Here is a 17,639-nt window from a genome sequence, read left to right as displayed (position 1 = left end):
AAAAGCACATTGACAGCATCTCTTGCTGCATGGAATTTTGAAGTTAAGGTTGTTCAGAAGCACCAGCTGTGTGTACCAAATGCATTAGATAAAGGGTGTCCCAAAATTCACGCAAGATTTGAATTTTGTGTGAGCATTAACAACAACAACAAAAAATAAAAGCCTAATTTTACTTAGTTTATTGAATCAGATTCTAATATCTGTTGCTCTTTGATTTCAATCCATTCAATTTGATAAGCATTACCAAGTACCAATTATGGCCCAGGAGCAGGGACAATGAAGACCAATGAAGACCACAGCTTTGCATATGTGCCAGCAAAGCCGTGGAGGCCATTTACCCGATGTGCTATTCCATACATAACCCTATACTGCATACTTTATGAATCAATAAAAAAATTTACAATTTTTAATTATAAACCTGTGTTTTCTATCAAAATTACTTCTTGCGTGAATTTTGGGACATGTTTTATTTAGAAACATTGTCGCTAACCCTCTCAAGTGACTGATTTAGCTTTACTTTGCAAATGAGAAATGAAGTTCAAGAGACCAGATGAAGTGATGATGGTAAAAAGGCTGGTAAGTAGAACAGGTAGAATTTGAACCCTGCTCCATCTGACTTGAAAACCCAATTCTTACTACTGTACAGTGCTGCCTCCTAACTAGGAGCCAGAGATTTTATCCTATTTTAGAATTAGACATATTTTTCAAATTTATTTTACTGCCTAATCCGTTTTGGGGATAAAAGACTAATAGGGTCAAGTCAGGAATGTTGTTTATAAGAAAGAAAAAACCTGTCAAGTTATAAAAGTTCAAATAAAGCAAACAATGTTTTACCTACATTATTGAGATAAAATAATTATTCTGTTTTACTAGGCTGTGAGTTTGGTAATTTATATACTACACTAGAAATTTGGGGATAATGTAGTAATAAATATCTCCAAACTGAGAAATTGAGTATTTATCCTTTTCCTACTTACATTTTAGGATAAAAATTAAGTTGTTACTGTGAATGAAAACACTACAAGCATTATGTAGTTTATAGGTATCTTGATTCTAGTTATTACTGTGTTTCACTTAAGGGGAATAAAGCCATGTTTCTAATTCTTAGTGGACTTATTTAAAGTTCAAACTCTATTCAGGTTCCTCTCATGAACATTAGCTTGTCAAAAGAATATTTAGGTGCTGTGTTGAATGTTTGTGTCTTACCTCTCCCTGCACCCCCTCCTTCCCGCCAATTCACATGTTGAATCCTAACCCCCAAGGTGATGGTATTAGAAGGTGGGCCCTTTGAGAAGTGATAAGTTCCTGAGGATGGTGCCCTTACTTTCAGATTGAGTTACTTCGATTTCGCAATTGGCCCAATAAAATTACGTTTTTAACTTATCAGTTGAGTCCCTGAAAACAAGCAGAGCATGATGGTTAAGACCTTGAACTTTAGTGTCTATCAGTGTCCTAGTTCCTCCTAGTTGAGCAACCTTGGGCAAATTGTTTCATCCCCCAGTGACTGACACGTAAGCACTGCATATGTTGCAGCTCCCATGCTCTTGTCGATGACTTTCAATTCATTGAAGAGGGTGGTGCCAGTCTTGAAGGGGCTCCACAAGAAGAGTGGAGAAATATGGCAATGTGCAAGCTGCTGTATTTTTGTTCAAATAAATAATCTCCCTCAACAAGCAATATTTCTAAACATCTTACTGATTTGCTACATAGATGCCCCTGAAATTCCAATTTTGATAAGCCCTTTTCTTTAAATGCCTCCAACTAATTTTTTATTGAATGTTTTCAAAGGGCCACAGTTTTGGAGATAGGAGGATAATTGTTCCATAAGCACATTATTATCCAGGAAAACGGGCTGCCTTAAAAAAAAAAAAAAACCTTGGGAAAATAAGAACAATAGACATTGAGTGCATTTGGCTCCCCCACCTCTCCTTCGGGAATATTAAAACAAGCTGTTAGACAGAATGACACAAAGTAAAAATGTGTTACTTAAGTGATTTGGGAAATGATGACAATTTGGTTAAGAAAGGATTTATGCTTTATGTGGTATTTCTGTGAATAATAAACTAATCATCGAAAATGCTATGACTGAAAATCTTAAGTTTCTCAGTTTTGTGCATATAGTTATTATCAGGAATATCTATATGATATGAAAATCATTTTTAAAAGTATCCTAAAGTCTTTTCTTCCTTAAATACCCTTTCTAATAGCATAGTAGCAATAGCACAACTGGACATTATGTTGTTGTCATACTATGGGAAGATTATTTTTTAAATTTAAGTATAGTTGGTATACATTATATTATGTTAGTTTCCAGTGTATAATTCAGTGACTCAACATTTCTGTACTTTACAATGTGATAACCCCACTAGGTCTAATAACCATCTGTCATCATGCGAACTTATCACAGTATCATTGACAATAGTCCCCTTCGCCCTTTTCACCCATCACCCCAACCCTTCCCTTCCGGTAACTGTCCCTTTAGTTCTCTGTTTCTGTGAGTCATTTTTCCTTTTGTTTTACTTCTTCACTTTTTTTTTTTTTAGATTCCACATATAAGTGAAACCATACAGTCTTTGTCTTTCTCTGCCTGACTTATTTCACTTAGCATAATGCCCTTAGCCCTCTAGATCCATCCAAGTTGTCACAAATGGCAAGAATTCATTCCTTTTTTTGCTGCATAGTATTCTGTTGTGTCTCTCCCCCCTCCTCTCTATCTATCTATCTATCTATCTATCTACCTACCTACCTACCTATCTACCTACCTACCTATCTACCTATCATCTATCTATCTATCTATCTATCTATCTATCTATCTATCTATCCATCTATCCATCCATCCATCCATCCATCCATATGCGCGCACACATACACACACACACACACCACCTCTTCTTTTTTTAATATATTTTATTGATTTTTTACAGAGAGGAAGGGAGAGGGATAGAGAGTTAGAAACATCGATGAGAGAGAAACATCGACCAGCTGCCTCCTGCACACCCCCTACCGGGGATGTGCCTGCAACCAAGGTACATGCCCTTGACCAGAATCGAACGTGGGACCCTTCAGTCCGCAAGCCGATGCTCTATCCACTGAGCCAAACTGACCAGGGCCACACCACCTCTTCTTTATCAGTGTTCTATCAGTGGACATCTAGGTTGCTTCTATGCCTTGGCTATTGTAAAATAATGCTACAGTGAACATAGGGGTGCATATATGTTTTTAAATTAGTGTTTTTCATTTCTTTAGATAAATACCCAGGAGTGAGATTGCTGGGTCATATGGTATATCCATTTTTAGTTTTTTGAAGCATCTCCACACTGTTTTCCATAGGGACTGCACCAGTTTGCAGTCCCACCAACAGTGCACAAGAGTTCCCTTTTCTTCACATCCTGCCAGCACATGTTATTTGTTGACTTTTTGATAATAGCCATTCTGACTGGTGTGAGGTGGTATCTCATTGTGGTTTTGATTTTCCTGAGTATTAGTGATGTCAAACATCTGTTGGACATCTGTATGTCTTCTTTAGAGAAATGTATTTTTATGTCCTCTGCCCATTTTTTGATTTGATTGTTTATGTTTTGTTGTTATTGAGCTGTATGATTTTCTTACATATTTTGGGTAATAGTCTTTTATAAAGTATGGCATTTGCGAATATATCCTCCCATTCAGTAGGTTGTCTCTTTGTTTTGTTAATAGTTTCCTTTGCTGTGCAGAAGCTTTTTAGTTTGATGAAGTCCTATTTGTTCATTTTCGCTTTTGTTTCCCTTGCTCAAGGGGACATAAAAAAAAATGTCAAATAGTTTAGTAGGGAAGATTAACTTAATTGATTCTTCCTTTTTTCTCCATTTTTATTTCTCTACTGGCATACCATGAGGCATTTTATATGAGAAATAGGAACAAATAGTGAAAAGTATGCTTTACTTTTTTATCTGGGAGCTTCTTATTTACTCACTTGCTTGACATTCTGGACCTCCCTGTACACGTTCTAGTAAAATTGGAATTGCAATTACTTTCAATTACTTGTTATAGTAATTACCCTTATAATTGGATAACAATTCCTGAATTGCCTGCATAAGTCATATGAAATGTATAATTATATTTACATTATCTCTGTATATCTTCTATTACTTATCTTTATAACTACTGACCAGTTAACTGGTCTCAATAATATAAAAGATATATTTTAGAATGACAGCAGACTAGATATATCATTACTAATTAAACAAAGAATACTAAGTAACATTACATTTTGCATTTTCTTATAACATTTCAGAATAAGAATCAAAGTTCACAGAGTATGTATTTATTTTCAATTACAAACATTAGTGCTCAAAATATATTATGAAATACCTAAAAGGAAAAGCAAATAAGTTTGAAATTAATGTCATCATGCATTATGTTTCTATGTCTATATTTTTTAGGAAAGACCATTTGAGTTTTTTAATAGTTTTTTTTCAGAATTTTAAATATAATAATATATTTTTACTTAAAATCAGCAATTCTATAACATCTAAATCATGCCATATAAAAGCCAAAACAATAAATGGAAGTTTGTGGGGGGAAAAACCCCCCACAAAAACATGACTTGAAATATGATAATCATCCAACAATGAATTAAATAAAGAAATAGTTAAGACTCCTTGGAAAAGTTTTATTTACATGCTAGATGTGGTTACCACTGCAAACCAGTTTTAGTTTTCCAAAGCAGAAATTTGTCCATCAGAAAAATTTTAGACTAAGGTAGTTAAAACTTCACACAACAGTATTTATGTCACTGAATATATTTCTTCTATGCCAAAAGGCATCTTACCATCTTTATGCCCTTTATTGGCTTTTCCAATCATGTAGACATTTGTATTCAGTATTGTCCTTCTAAAGAATTTTAAAAGCATTGTTAAAAGAGTGAAGGAAGGTCTTTATCTGTTCTATTATAATCTCTTCAAGGACTCCATGTTCTTATTTCCCACATCAACCTTGTTCTCAGATCATCAACTTGCTTATTTGCAAATTTCAGCATGCTGTTTAAATACTAAAACACAAGGCAATTTAATATCTAGTTATGAAAAAGCCATTTGCTATCCAAGTTTGTATTTACCACACAGGGTTCTGTTTAAAACAAACAAGCCAAGCTCCGTGCCCCACCAAACTTAAACCTAGAAAATATATCATTCTTGGAGGTAGTACTGAAGTAAGACATTCAAATTGCAACTACTTATTGGCTGTTAAGGGAACATCGGTGCTATATTAAAGCACTAAAGTAAAGCATTGAAGTGGGGGGAAATAAGGAAAGAGAGACCAAGTTATGTTTCTATGCTTAAATGCCTTACATCCGACTGTGTTCTACTGGAGAAGTCAAGTGATAAACCCCCCTTGGGAATGCCCCACCCCTGATGGGGAAGCATGCCAGCTCACCTGCCTTAGGCTGCAACCGCAGAATACAGTGCTTTCAGATTTCTAAGGAAATCTCAGGTTTTTCCATCCTTTACCTCCCACTCCTAATCAGATGGAACTTGATGGGGCTTTGTTATTCCTCACAAAAATATAATCTTTATGAAGAAGGATTGCTGTGGTCTACCTGTGGTTCATTCCTTCATGCTGGTTCTATATCTTGTAACATTTTTCTCAGCATTTGTGGTACTCCTCTCACTGGCAACATTCTCGCAATTGCCATCTGTGGGCAGATAGAACCCTGCTAAAAGCTCACCTCTCTCTGGTACCAAGTAATATGACCTGTAATTTGGGAATTTCAGTATGCCTCATAATTCCACTAGTTATCACAACTTAATTTCAATTTTCCCAAATCTTGTGCAATGGAAAAAGCAAAGAAATGAACATAAAGCATCTGACTAAGGCAGCAGCACAACTATTGCGATGCCCGGGGCTATAGCATTGGAAAGTCTAACAGCGTTCGGTATGCTCTGAACCACAGAGCAAGGGCGAGATGGGCGACATACAACCTAAGTCAGCCACCTGACAGATGCTTCCAGGGGACAGACAGAGGATGGGGTGGTCTTCCATCAGGTACATCTGTGAGGCAGCCGTCAGTTTCAGAACCACGAGGAAAGGGGTCTCTGATTAAACGAAGGGCTGGCGAAGGAAGGAACAAAGGTTTGGCAGTATTTCAAAGAGTGTTTTGGCTCCCACACAGTCCCACATTTCAGCGTGTTAGAAATCAGAGCTTTCGAAGACTCTCCACAGCTGCTCCTAAACTAGGTGCCTGCTGACCAAGCCATTCTCTGATGGAGGCCGACTCTCAGGTCTGCAGCCTCAGTCAGGTGCAATCAGACCTGGTGGGAAATAAAATGTACAGTTCAGCTAAAAGTCAATACCCAGCAAGTGAAAGATACACAGCAACATCCTCTGGTGGCGTCTTCTCTCTTTTTGGCATTGAGGCACAGTGCAATACTGCAGCCACAGTGAGGATGGATGGGGGCCCCTCGCCTTCCCTAGCTGTCACTAGAGAGGGCATTAGAGAGGGCTGGCCCCCAGTCAGAGGGATCAGCAACACCAGGGACCTGGGTAGAAACACGGATTCTGGGGCTATGCTCCCAACCTGCTGAATCCGAAACTCTGGGTGGAGCCCGGCAACCCGTGTTTTCAGAATCTCTGCCAGTGATTCCAGTGCACCCTAAAAATTGAAGAGCCCCTTCTCTACAGTGTCAAATAAGGACCTAACTGCCTATTTCTATTAAGGTAGATTTTATTTTTCACACAAAGTGTATATAATACAGGTGCTGCCCTTACCGAACTTACAATTCAATTATGAATTAAAATAACAAGAATGATAATGACTGAACACATCATTGCAGTGTAGATCCTTGATATTCATGAGAAAGGCATCCAGAGAGCTTCATGGATCCAGAATATCAGGCTCTCACTATAGCCCTCTTGTGTTACTGAGATAAGTAACAGACCAACAAAGTGAATTTCAGAAGTGAAGCAAGAGAATACATGATGAAGAGTAACTTTATGAATGTCCGAGTCTTAAAAACAATTATAAAGTTATGTGATACTGATACTAATGCTAATACAATTCAAAAAGTAAGGATATGCACAATCATGTATTCACAGCAAATATCATTGCACTCCTACTATGTACCTTTAGGTAGATTTTTAAAGCGTTCCCTCAAGCTATGAGAGAACCACACTTTTGCCAGATCACTTTACACTGGACGTGAAGTCTAGTTGGGAGTGTGCATGCACAGTGGTGGGGAAGGAAGCCTGAGGATGCTGGTGCCCAGGGCTCCTTCGGGCTCAGACATCACGTGTTTGGCTGCTTTCTTTTGGAGTTTCCTTAGCTCCAGAGGGGTCTGGCAATTTGAGTTTAGTCCTTTCTCGTGGCTGCCTCAGATTTCAGGAAGGTTGTAAAGTTCCCAGGCTCGTCCTTTGTGTGAATAATAACCTGGCCAAGGTGTGTGAGTGGTGGCCCACATTCCAGCCCTATCTGCCTGGGAAATCTGTAGTCTCCCAAGGTATGCAAAGAATCAGTTCTGCTCTGGGCTCATCTGCTGGACCTGACCGTGGGTTGGCATTTTACATTCCAGTTGAGCTAAAGCAGGAAAGACTGAAAACACCACATATCTATTCGCCTCCTTAGATTTGGTTTTGAAATTCTGAAGCCTCTGCCAGGAGGGTAATTAGCCACGGAGATAAGAGGCCACCTATGGCAGCTACATGTCTGCACTCAGGTATGCAGGAGAGAACTATCAATTTGATTAGAGCTACACATGGTTTGCTGGTCCACATACCTCACTTTCAGGAGATAGGAAGTTTAAAGGGAAATTGAACGGGAAAGAGCATGGTTTTTATCTCTATGTCACCATCAATCATGACATTTTAGAGGTGAATGTTCAGAGGTGCTTGTCACTGAGAGAGAATTTAAAACGCAGAATATAAAGACAGCCCTCTGGTGAAGGAGAATGTTATTCTAACCCGTTCTGCTCTCAGGAGAAAGGTGCTTCATCTCGATGTACTGTTACTTATCCTCATGTCACACAAACAGTGGGAGTCAAGAAAAAGCAAGACTGCCTACCAGTGAATGCTAGAAGGAAGATCTTGAAATCAATACAGTACTAAAATAAGGAGGAAAATCTAGGTGTTGCTAGGCATTTTCTTTTGGCAAAGGAGATGGGTGGGGGACAGGGTATTTGCTGGGACATAAAGCTGTGCTTGAGCCACAGAGAATGCTCTAAGACAGTGGTCGGCAAACTGCGGCCCCTTGAGTGTGGCTCTTCCACAAAATACCACGTGCGGGCGCGCACGTACAGTGCGATTGAAACTTCGTGGCCACACTCAAGGGGCCAAAGAGCCGCATGTGGCTCGCGAGCCGCAGTTTGCACACCACTGCTCTAAGAGGACCAGAGGGACAGTGTCCAAGGGACAGAATCAAAGTAAGCATCCAAGGGTCAAACTGGCATGGCCAGGGTAAGCAAGAATGCCTAGATGGAGTCAAGGGTTTGGAAAAGGAGCGAGAGGAAGAAGGTCCAAATAATTAATATCCTGAAGAGCTGGACAAGGGGCAAGAGAGGCAGAGTTCCACAGTGCTGCAGCGACATTTTTTAGGTTAGAAAAGTACAGCAGTGGTTAGTGACTTCAGATAGCTGCCATTTAAGTGAGATGGTTATTCTGGGGAACAGAGATGCGAATTAATGTGCCAAGCCCTGCTGATGTGGAGGATGTCAGGCCTGGTCTCTGACTTCAGGACGCTCTCAACGTTAATTGGAGAGATCATGCAAATACACACAGGCCTCCTGCCAGATTGCAGGCTCCTTATTCAAAGGAGGGTTTTGCTTCTGAGGCTTCCAGTACATTTTGTATGTTGATGACAATTTTGGCTTTTTTTTAAGACTTCAAAATTGAGTAAGCGACAATAAGTTGTTATAATTTCCCTCAAAAAAAATAATTCTGGAGACCCATGGAATCTTACAATGGAAAATGATCATTTAGAAAGAGACTTAGAAATAACTCAATTACTGATGTTATAAAAGAGGCTTTGTGAATTAAAAGCAGACTTTGGAGGGGAAAGATAAGTTAATTTTCTAACCCTTTGAAGATAATGGTCCAAAATGTCTTAAAACCAAAACTGTTTATTGTGGTTCCCCTGGCCTAATCAACATGTATTATGATACACAATTTATTTTCCAGTGCAACAGAGTATCATATTCTTCAAAATAGCTAAATTATAGAGTAGAATGTCACCCTGGCTGGTGTGGCTCGGTTGGTTGGGCATTAACTTGTATACCAAAGGGTTGCTGGTTCGATTCCCTATTAGGGTACATCCTGGTGGGGGGGTTGGGGTGCAGGAGGCTGGGGATTGATATATCTCTCTCACATTGCTGTTTCTCTCTTTCTCCCTCTCCATTCCCCTCCCCTCTCTGGAAATCAATAAAACATATTTTAATAAAAAGAATAGAATACCACATTCTGAAGTTCTTTGTAGAGATTTTGCAACCCAGAAAGGGAAAGCCTCATCCTAGGACCCAGTCTGTTCAGCATCTCCACCTGTGACTTTACACCTCCACCAACATGTCTAAAATGCCTTTGAAACTTATCATGTCCCCAAGTACATTCTACTTAATTGGCACTAGATTTTCTTTTCCCTGTTTCCTTACCTCCACAATGGCTCAGGACAGAAAATGGCGATATTGTTTACGCCTCCCTTTCTCTCACAAACTCAAGCCCAATTGATGAGATATACTATTGGCTCCAGCTACAGACTTTATCCAGATCAGTCCATTTCTTATGGCCTTTTCCACATGGCCCTCGAATGATGTTATAAATATCCAAATGGCCCTTGGCAGAAAAAGGGTTCCCCACCCCTGGATAGGAAAGAGGGCCTCTCACCCTCTATGAGAGGTAAATACAAGTCCAGGTGAAGACTTTTGTAGGTTCTCTGTGAGGGGGAGTAGAAGGTCTTCATTCCAGATTACATAACTTTTCTGGATGACACAGAAGGGAGGTGAACTTTTTGAAAAAACTTTGAAAGGACTTGAAGAAAGGAAAACAACCAAGAAGCCCAAATTCAAAGTTAGGGACCTTTGTTTTATACTCACTGCTCCTAGAGTGTCATGATTTCTCCAGCAGTGTTCAGCTGCGCATGTGCAAAATAATACAGGGTTAGGGTCTGGTTGGACAGTAATAGCAGAAGGACATGGGTCCATGGGAACTGAGAAGACAGCAAGTCCAGCTGAGTAGGGAAGGAAGGGAATCAGGAGGGGCCAGATACCCAGGAGAAAAGTTAGAGCAAATGGAGATCTATGTCTAATTAAGAAAAAGTGTTAAGGACATTGAAAGGGCCTAAAGGGGGTGAGTTTGTTGTTAGGGAACTGAACATTGTATTTAACAATTTCTGACGTAGGACAATTCTGAGTTCTCGGTCTTTGGGTTAGGGAAGGTGACGTGGAGGGAAGATATCCAGATCTGAGATGGAGGGACTTTGAAACCAGAGGATATCCACTCATCTACTGATGGGCAGTTGGGCTATTTCCAGATCTTAACTATTATAAATCGTGGTACATTTACACTATGGAATAGTATGCAGCAATAAAAAAGAAGGATCTCTTACCCTTTGAGACAGTATGGAGGGACCGGGAGAGTATTTTGCTAAGCAAAATAAGCCACTCAGAGAAAGACAAATATCACATGATCTCACTCATATGTGGAATCTAATGAACAAAATAGATCCAGAGACATAGAAGCATGGAACAGACTGTCAAATCTCAGAGGGGCTGGATGGGTGGGAGGGAAGAGATCCAACAAAGAACTTGTATGCATATATGAATAACCCATGGACACAGACAGTGGTGTGGTGAAGGCCTGGGGCAGGAGGCAGGTGCAGGCCAGAAAGGGTCAATGGGGGAAAAGGGGGGCATATGTAATACTTTTAAGAATAAAGATTAAGTTTTTGTAATTTAAAATTTTAAAAAAAGAAGCAGTGGATAAATACACATGAACATGAAAATCAGTCAAGATAATACTAACACTTGAGTTGAAGAAAAAAAATTAAGCCTGAGCAAAGCTTTCATGGCAGAAAGATAACAGGTTAATATTTATAATTCCTTGTTATCTAAGGTGAAGTTTAGGAAGCTGTACTCTTAGAGAAAAAAGGGGATGTAATATTCTTTTTTTAAAAATATATTTTATTTATAACAAGGAGGAGCAGGACACATTTTGTTGAGAGGGTGAGAATGTAGAAGAGTGCTTAATACAGAAAAGGAGCTTTAGAAAGCAGAGAAAAAAGTTTAGGAGTCTGAGTAAAACTCTTGTAGGGAATAAAATGATGTAACTATGATTGAGCTATATTTCCTGGCCTTGCCCACACAACCCTTGTTTGTATAGCACCTATTAACCTCTTACAGAAGTAGTGCTGTGTGGATTACAGCTTGGGGAACATTGGCAGAGCACTCAAGGATAGCAGGCTGTGAAGCACTCCGCAGTGGAGTTGGTGCCAAGTCACGGTAAACTCAACTCTCAAGGTATCTGGAGGGCACTGCTTGAACAAGGATGAGCCAGATTCAGGGCCACCCAACTTGTTGGGTTGTTTCATGGCCACTTGTCTTTTCAGCTCAGCTAAATTGCGGCCTCTGTGAAATCAGGGACAGTTGTCATTTCTTTACATCTCCACAACATTTGGCTTATTATTGAGCATATTAATAAATGGTAAATAATTTTTTCTTTTTACTGAAGCTGGCAGTGAGCAAAATAGATTTACAACTTATTTATTTATTGCTTTTTTCCTGCCTTTGATGGAGATTTATTTTCCATTTAGGTTTTTAACCTAATGTTAAATGCCCAAATGTGTTGGAGCTCATTATCAATGTTTAACAACTTTGACTTACACCTTTTAATATCTCATGTACCTACATGTGTCCCATCTTTGATAATTTTTATGAAGTGGGGCTAGAAAAAAGCTCAAAAAAGAATATTTTATATTGTTGATTAGTGAAGTATTTATCCTAGTTATGATTATAAAGAAGAAATAGTTGGGCAGATTTGAGACGTAGCTAAAGCATTCATTTAAAAGTTGGGTTGTTTTTTTCAAGTAAAATTTTAAAAATTAACTAGAAGTATAAAATCTATTTTAATGTTTTGAGGAACCTCCACACTGTTTTCCATATTGGTCACACCAATCTGCATTCCCACCAACAGTGTGCTAGGGGTCCCTTTTCTCCATATCCTTGCCAACACTTGTTTCTTACTTTATGGACAACAGCCATTCTGGCAGGTGTGAGGTGATACCTCATTGTGGTTTTAATTTGCATTCCTCTTATGATTAGTAATGTGAACATCTTTTCATATACATATTGGCCATCTGGGAACATTTCTGCAGAAACTCGAAACACTAATTTGAAAGAATATATGCATCCCTGTGTTTATTGCAGCGTTATTTACAATAGCCCATCAGTAAATGAGTGGATAAAAAAGCTGTGGTACATTTACACAATGGAATACTTTGCAGGCGTAAAAAAGAAGGAACTCTTACCCTTTGTGACAGCATGGATGGATTCAAGGGTATTATGCTAAGTGAAATAAGCCAGTCAGAGAAAGACAAATACCATATGGTTTTACTTATATGTGGAATCTAATGAACAAAATAAACAAAATAGAAACAGATTCATAGACACAGAGAACAGACTGACAGCTATCAGAAGGGGGGAATTGGGGGTCTAGGTGAAAGAAATGAAGGTATTAAGCAGTACAAATTGGTAGTTGCAGAATAGTCAATGAGACGTAGATTACAGCATAGGGAATATAGTCAATAATATAGAAGTAAATAGGTATTGGGCCAGGTGGCTACCACTCTGTAAAGTACATTATTTTATAACCACTTTGCTGTATATATGAAATAAAGAATAATATTGAATATTAGCTGTAATTGAAAAATTAAAAAAAATTTTTAAATATACATATTTGGCCAAAAATTGTTATAACTGTCAGGAAGTTACCCTTAAGAATTCTTTAATTAGCTGTTACTTATTTACTGTATTAGCAAATGTGTGTTTGTGTATAGAAGGGAATATATGTAAGTATAAATGTATACTATATACAGAAATATGTAAAATTTAATATAGGAATACAAATGAAAATATCATTTATAACATGTATTATTACACAGAAGGTAGAGAAAGATATGCATGTGCTTAAATATGCAGAAGTCAATGCAAATTATTACATGATTCCACTGGGGCATACAAAAGCAAAGATATAAAATAGTTGAAAATTTTAATTTTTAAGAGTGGTACAGTTATGAAATGTACTTGGTTTTTAAAATGTCATTGCTATGTGTTATGCATTTATTCATATTCTTCAGTGAGGGCATTTGCCTTCAGCTAAATATAAGAAAAAAGTAAGGGAACTGATAAAAACTCCAGTCTCCAGATTGTTTGATGTAATGTCCTCCAACATTAGCAGAGTTTAATCTGTTGTCCTTAGGACAGAGTTCCAACATTTATTGATGAGCTCTCCCTCCTTTGATAGCGTAGTTCACAGTGTAATATAAACCCAGACTGTTTGAATTGGGTTCTGCGAGTCTATTTTTCTCAGCATAGAGATGTGGATAGAAAGGCTCAGAAATATACTGTCATAAAAGTACCTACACAGCCTTCCTCTCCTGAAGAAGCCACAGTGTCTGAGAGCCTGGGAAGTCACATGCATTAGGAATCTTTATCTCCACTATTGAGACTTACCTTGATCTGCAGGCCTTCGCTCAGGTTTGGTTTATTTAGAGAATTGTGTTTGGTAAACTGTGTAGAATGGAAACCTTCTCATGCCCCTGGACCCAGAAATCAGGTGAATATGCTCTTGTTTTTATTCCACTCGCTCCCTTGTTGTAGTTTCAGTGAAAACATTTGCTTATAAACCGTCCTCCCATCAGGCCAGGAAGAAAAGCAGTTTCTACCTAAACTAACCTTCCCATGTATACAGGAGAGAGAAAAAAAAAGAAAGACTTTTCAAGGGTAGTATAGCAAAAACACCATATTACAAAGGCTTTGGTACAATTTTATTTCTCCTTTGAAGAAGCATGTCTGATTTTAGAGTGTAGAAGTTAATAGTACCAATCCCCCATAGAATGTACTTCACACTTCTAATTGTTTCTAATTATTTTTTAATTATTTAGACTTCAAGGAGACAACTTGGCAGAAAGAACAGAGGAGATGACACAAATACTTCCTTCTCCAGATGAAATAATCCTGGATTCTTTGAGTAAGTTTTCAATCCCACAGTACCTACATCGCTGCCTGTCATATGTGTACCCCTCCTTCAGGATGGGTATCAGGAGGTTCAGGGCAAAAGAATATGGATTCTGAGGAGCAGGCTCTTCATGTCTGTGCCTGTTTTGGGTACAAACAGGTCAACCATATGTTGGCTGTTGCCAAAATATGTCACGAATTCCAGCTGGTTTGGGGTACTTTACATTGCTTACTCCCATTCTCACATCAGGGATCCCTTTATTCTTCCCTGCCAGAAGTGTCAATATTATATAGATTTTGTTCCCTCTCTCATCCTTATATTGAATTGTTCTCAAATCATGTCAGTGTCACTTCAGAATTGCCTTTCCCAGGAAGCCTCCTCTTCATTTTCCCTGATGCTGCCTGGTCTGTGTGTTTGTCCTCGTTCTCTGTCGAATTTAACAGCCTTGTTTGTACTATCTCAAATAGTCTTTGTACTATCTCACCCCTCTTTAGCTCATTATCTCTTTTTACGAAGAAAGCTGCTTATGTCACCCCCCTTTTATATATTACAAAATTCAAACTCCTTAGCTTAGCATATGAAGTTCACGGCAGGGCACTTCAAAATGGTTGCTGAATAATTAAGCATGTGTAATGTCACTACGATGGCATTAAAGGTACATCACTGCTTCACAGTTCCGTATTCTAGCAGGAAGCAGCTGGACATCCAGCTGGGATAATTAAAAGAGAAACAGTAGAAACATTTTTTTTACATCTGGATAGAGGAGGACATCTTAAACAAGATGGAAAAAATCTTAACTATGAAATAAAAAAAATCAACTATAGAAAGTTAGAAATTGTTCATCAAAGAATGCCATAAAAAGTGAATAGCTATTCCACAAAGTAAGAAAATATACTTGAAATATATTTGTAACTGATCAAATATTAATATTCAGAATACACACATAAAGAACATCTACAGTTTTTTCTTTTTTGTTCAATCCCTCCATCCCCCGAACATCTAGAATTGAATAAAAATCAAAAACAATAGAAAAATAAGCGACAGGTATGAATTGACATTTCATGGAAGAGGAGAAACACAATTGGCCAGTGAACATTTGAAAGATGCTTAATGTTCTGGTAACCAAGGGAAAGCAAATTAAGACCACAAAGAGGTGCTGTGTTATAACCAATTGTTTGCCATTAATTAAGAAATTTGGCAAAACCAAGTGCTGGTGAAGACATAGATGAAAGAAAAGTCATACACTACAGGTGGGCATAAACAATTTTGGAAACTTTCCCATTATCTTAAAATCTTGAACATTTATATAATCTAAAACCCAGGCACTCCACTTCTAAGAAAATATCTTAGCGGAACAAGTCTTGTACCATGAAATGTGAACAACCCTTCTTAGTATGCTCCCGAAGAGGAAAATGGGTAGACATTGTGGAAGTGTTATATTGTAGGAAACTGAATGCATTTCAACTACACATAAGACGGACGAAACTAGTGGAGTGCTAATAAATGTTACCAACTGTTTCTTTGAAAAGAGAAAGCCCTGATTTGTAGAAATTTTTGGTTTCCATAATGTGCTCCCGCTGAAGTTGAATTCAAGTAACCAATCTGAAATGGCAGCGAGGACTCCCAACTGGGAAGAGCAGGTTATAGCTCACAGCTGAATAAATCTTAAAAGCATAGTATTGATTGAAAAAAAGCAAGTCATAGAATTAAATTCATACAAAAGCTCAAAACTAGCAAATCTAAGTAATATGTTCTTAAGAAAACATACATAAGTGATAAAACTATATTTAAAGAAGGGAATGAAAAGCTCAAAATGGTGGTTATTGTCAGTGGGTAGAGGAAACAAGGAGGTGGGATAAGAAAGTTGTGCAAAGGGAAATGAGGATTATTTAAAAGTCCTAATTCTTAGGTGGTGTCTTGGGTGTTTATTTCATCGTGTTTTGTAATACAAATACACTACATATTATGCATAAATATATTTTGAATATGCTTTTTATATGTCAAGTATTACCCAATAAACGTTTAAAAATAAAGTGTGATGGGAACATACACCAATGCCAGTGTAGCACAATATAATGAAATAATGATAGTTTACATGCACTCAAATCTCTTATAGTACTAGTGACATGAAACACTTGAGACTTTTAACACTGCCAGCAGAAGTGGGGCAGTATGTTGGCCATGTTGGCCATTTGTTGACATAAGACAGATATTACTTAATTACTGGCCCATTATTTTTTAAAATTCTCTCAAAACTCCCCCCAATCCACCAATCTACAAATCTGTATCTTCAGCAATCATATTCATAATAACTGAGAATTATAGAAACTCAATTTTTTTGGAAATTTAAACAATACACCATGATTATATTTACTTGTGTCCACTGGGGGAAAATGTATTTATCACGTTTAAGGTCCTTTCTTAAACTTCTGCATTCTTGACATTCAGGTATCTGTAGCTTTAATGAAAAAATCTGAAAACATGAGTTTCTGATTCAATATATTCTTTTCCACTTACGTTAGAAAATAACTAGATTCAATAATTCAATATTATTGATATTATTCGAAAGTGCTAATGTGATTTTTATTTCAGCTTTGTATCCACACTGAATTTGGCTCAAAAAATATTTCTATGAATGGGTATAATTTTGTGCATAAAAGCCTATTGTGACACACACAGCAAAAGTAAAAATAATGGCAGGAAAAAGGTGAATAAAACTAAAGTCTAGAGTTTTCTAATTTCTAGCAGCATGCCCAGTTACAACAGAGGTAGTTTGTAGTTCAAGTACTGCCAGAGACTTTGAATTTGACAAAATCACTTTATCTTTCTATGTTCCAGTTGCTTCTTCTCTAAAATGAAGTGATAAGATAAGCTCTAATATTTGATCAGTTTAGAGAATCATTTTCCCCTCAGTGTATTTTGAAAATCATATAGACTTGAAAAGAGTAAGTACATAGGGCAAAGTAGTTCGCACATATGCACACACCAATTATTGTTAATCAGCAATGTACTAAAATACTTTAAAAAATGGAGCTCCAAGCATGAAACTAAGATTTTATTTTTAGGATATATATTGTCCCTACTAGAATGTAAATTCAAAAATATTCTGGCAGGACCTCAGAGTTGTCTCACATTACATTGAATGGAATTCATCATGTTTTTAAATGTTTTTTATTGATTTTTTTTTAAGAGAGAGAAACATCATCTATCACCTGCCTCCTGCACGCCCTATTGGGGGTTGAGTTGCAACCTAGGCATGTGCCCTGACTGGGAATCAAACCCATGACCTCTTGGTTCCTTGGTCAGCGCTCAATCACTGAGTCATACTGGCTGGGCAAATCCTCATATTTTTTTTTTCCCCCCTAAACATTGTACCCAATAACCAGGAAGAATTCAACTCCAAACAAAGAACCGAACTGGAGTCCCCTCCTCCTAAAAAAATATTTTTG

The 17,639-nt window shown here is 37.8% G+C and overlaps 1 protein-coding gene across 1 annotated transcript in view; it reads left to right on the top strand.

Moving 5' to 3' along the window:
- Window positions 1-17,639, top strand: part of CUNH8orf34 (chromosome unknown C8orf34 homolog) — a 198,594-nt gene that overhangs the window by 114,682 nt on the left and 66,273 nt on the right. The window contains exon 8 of the mRNA XM_014457445.1: window positions 14,117-14,202. Coding sequence (XP_014312931.1) covers window positions 14,117-14,202 — 86 coding nt within the window. The remainder of the gene's footprint in view (window positions 1-14,116; window positions 14,203-17,639) is intronic.

This window comes from Myotis lucifugus, unplaced genomic scaffold (assembly GCF_000147115.1).
Source record: "Myotis lucifugus unplaced genomic scaffold, Myoluc2.0 scaffold_77, whole genome shotgun sequence".
In the NCBI taxonomy this organism is placed as follows: Eukaryota; Metazoa; Chordata; class Mammalia; order Chiroptera; family Vespertilionidae; genus Myotis; species Myotis lucifugus.
Note: the sequence above shows the minus strand (reverse complement) of the source record. Positions and strands in the feature narration are given on the sequence as shown.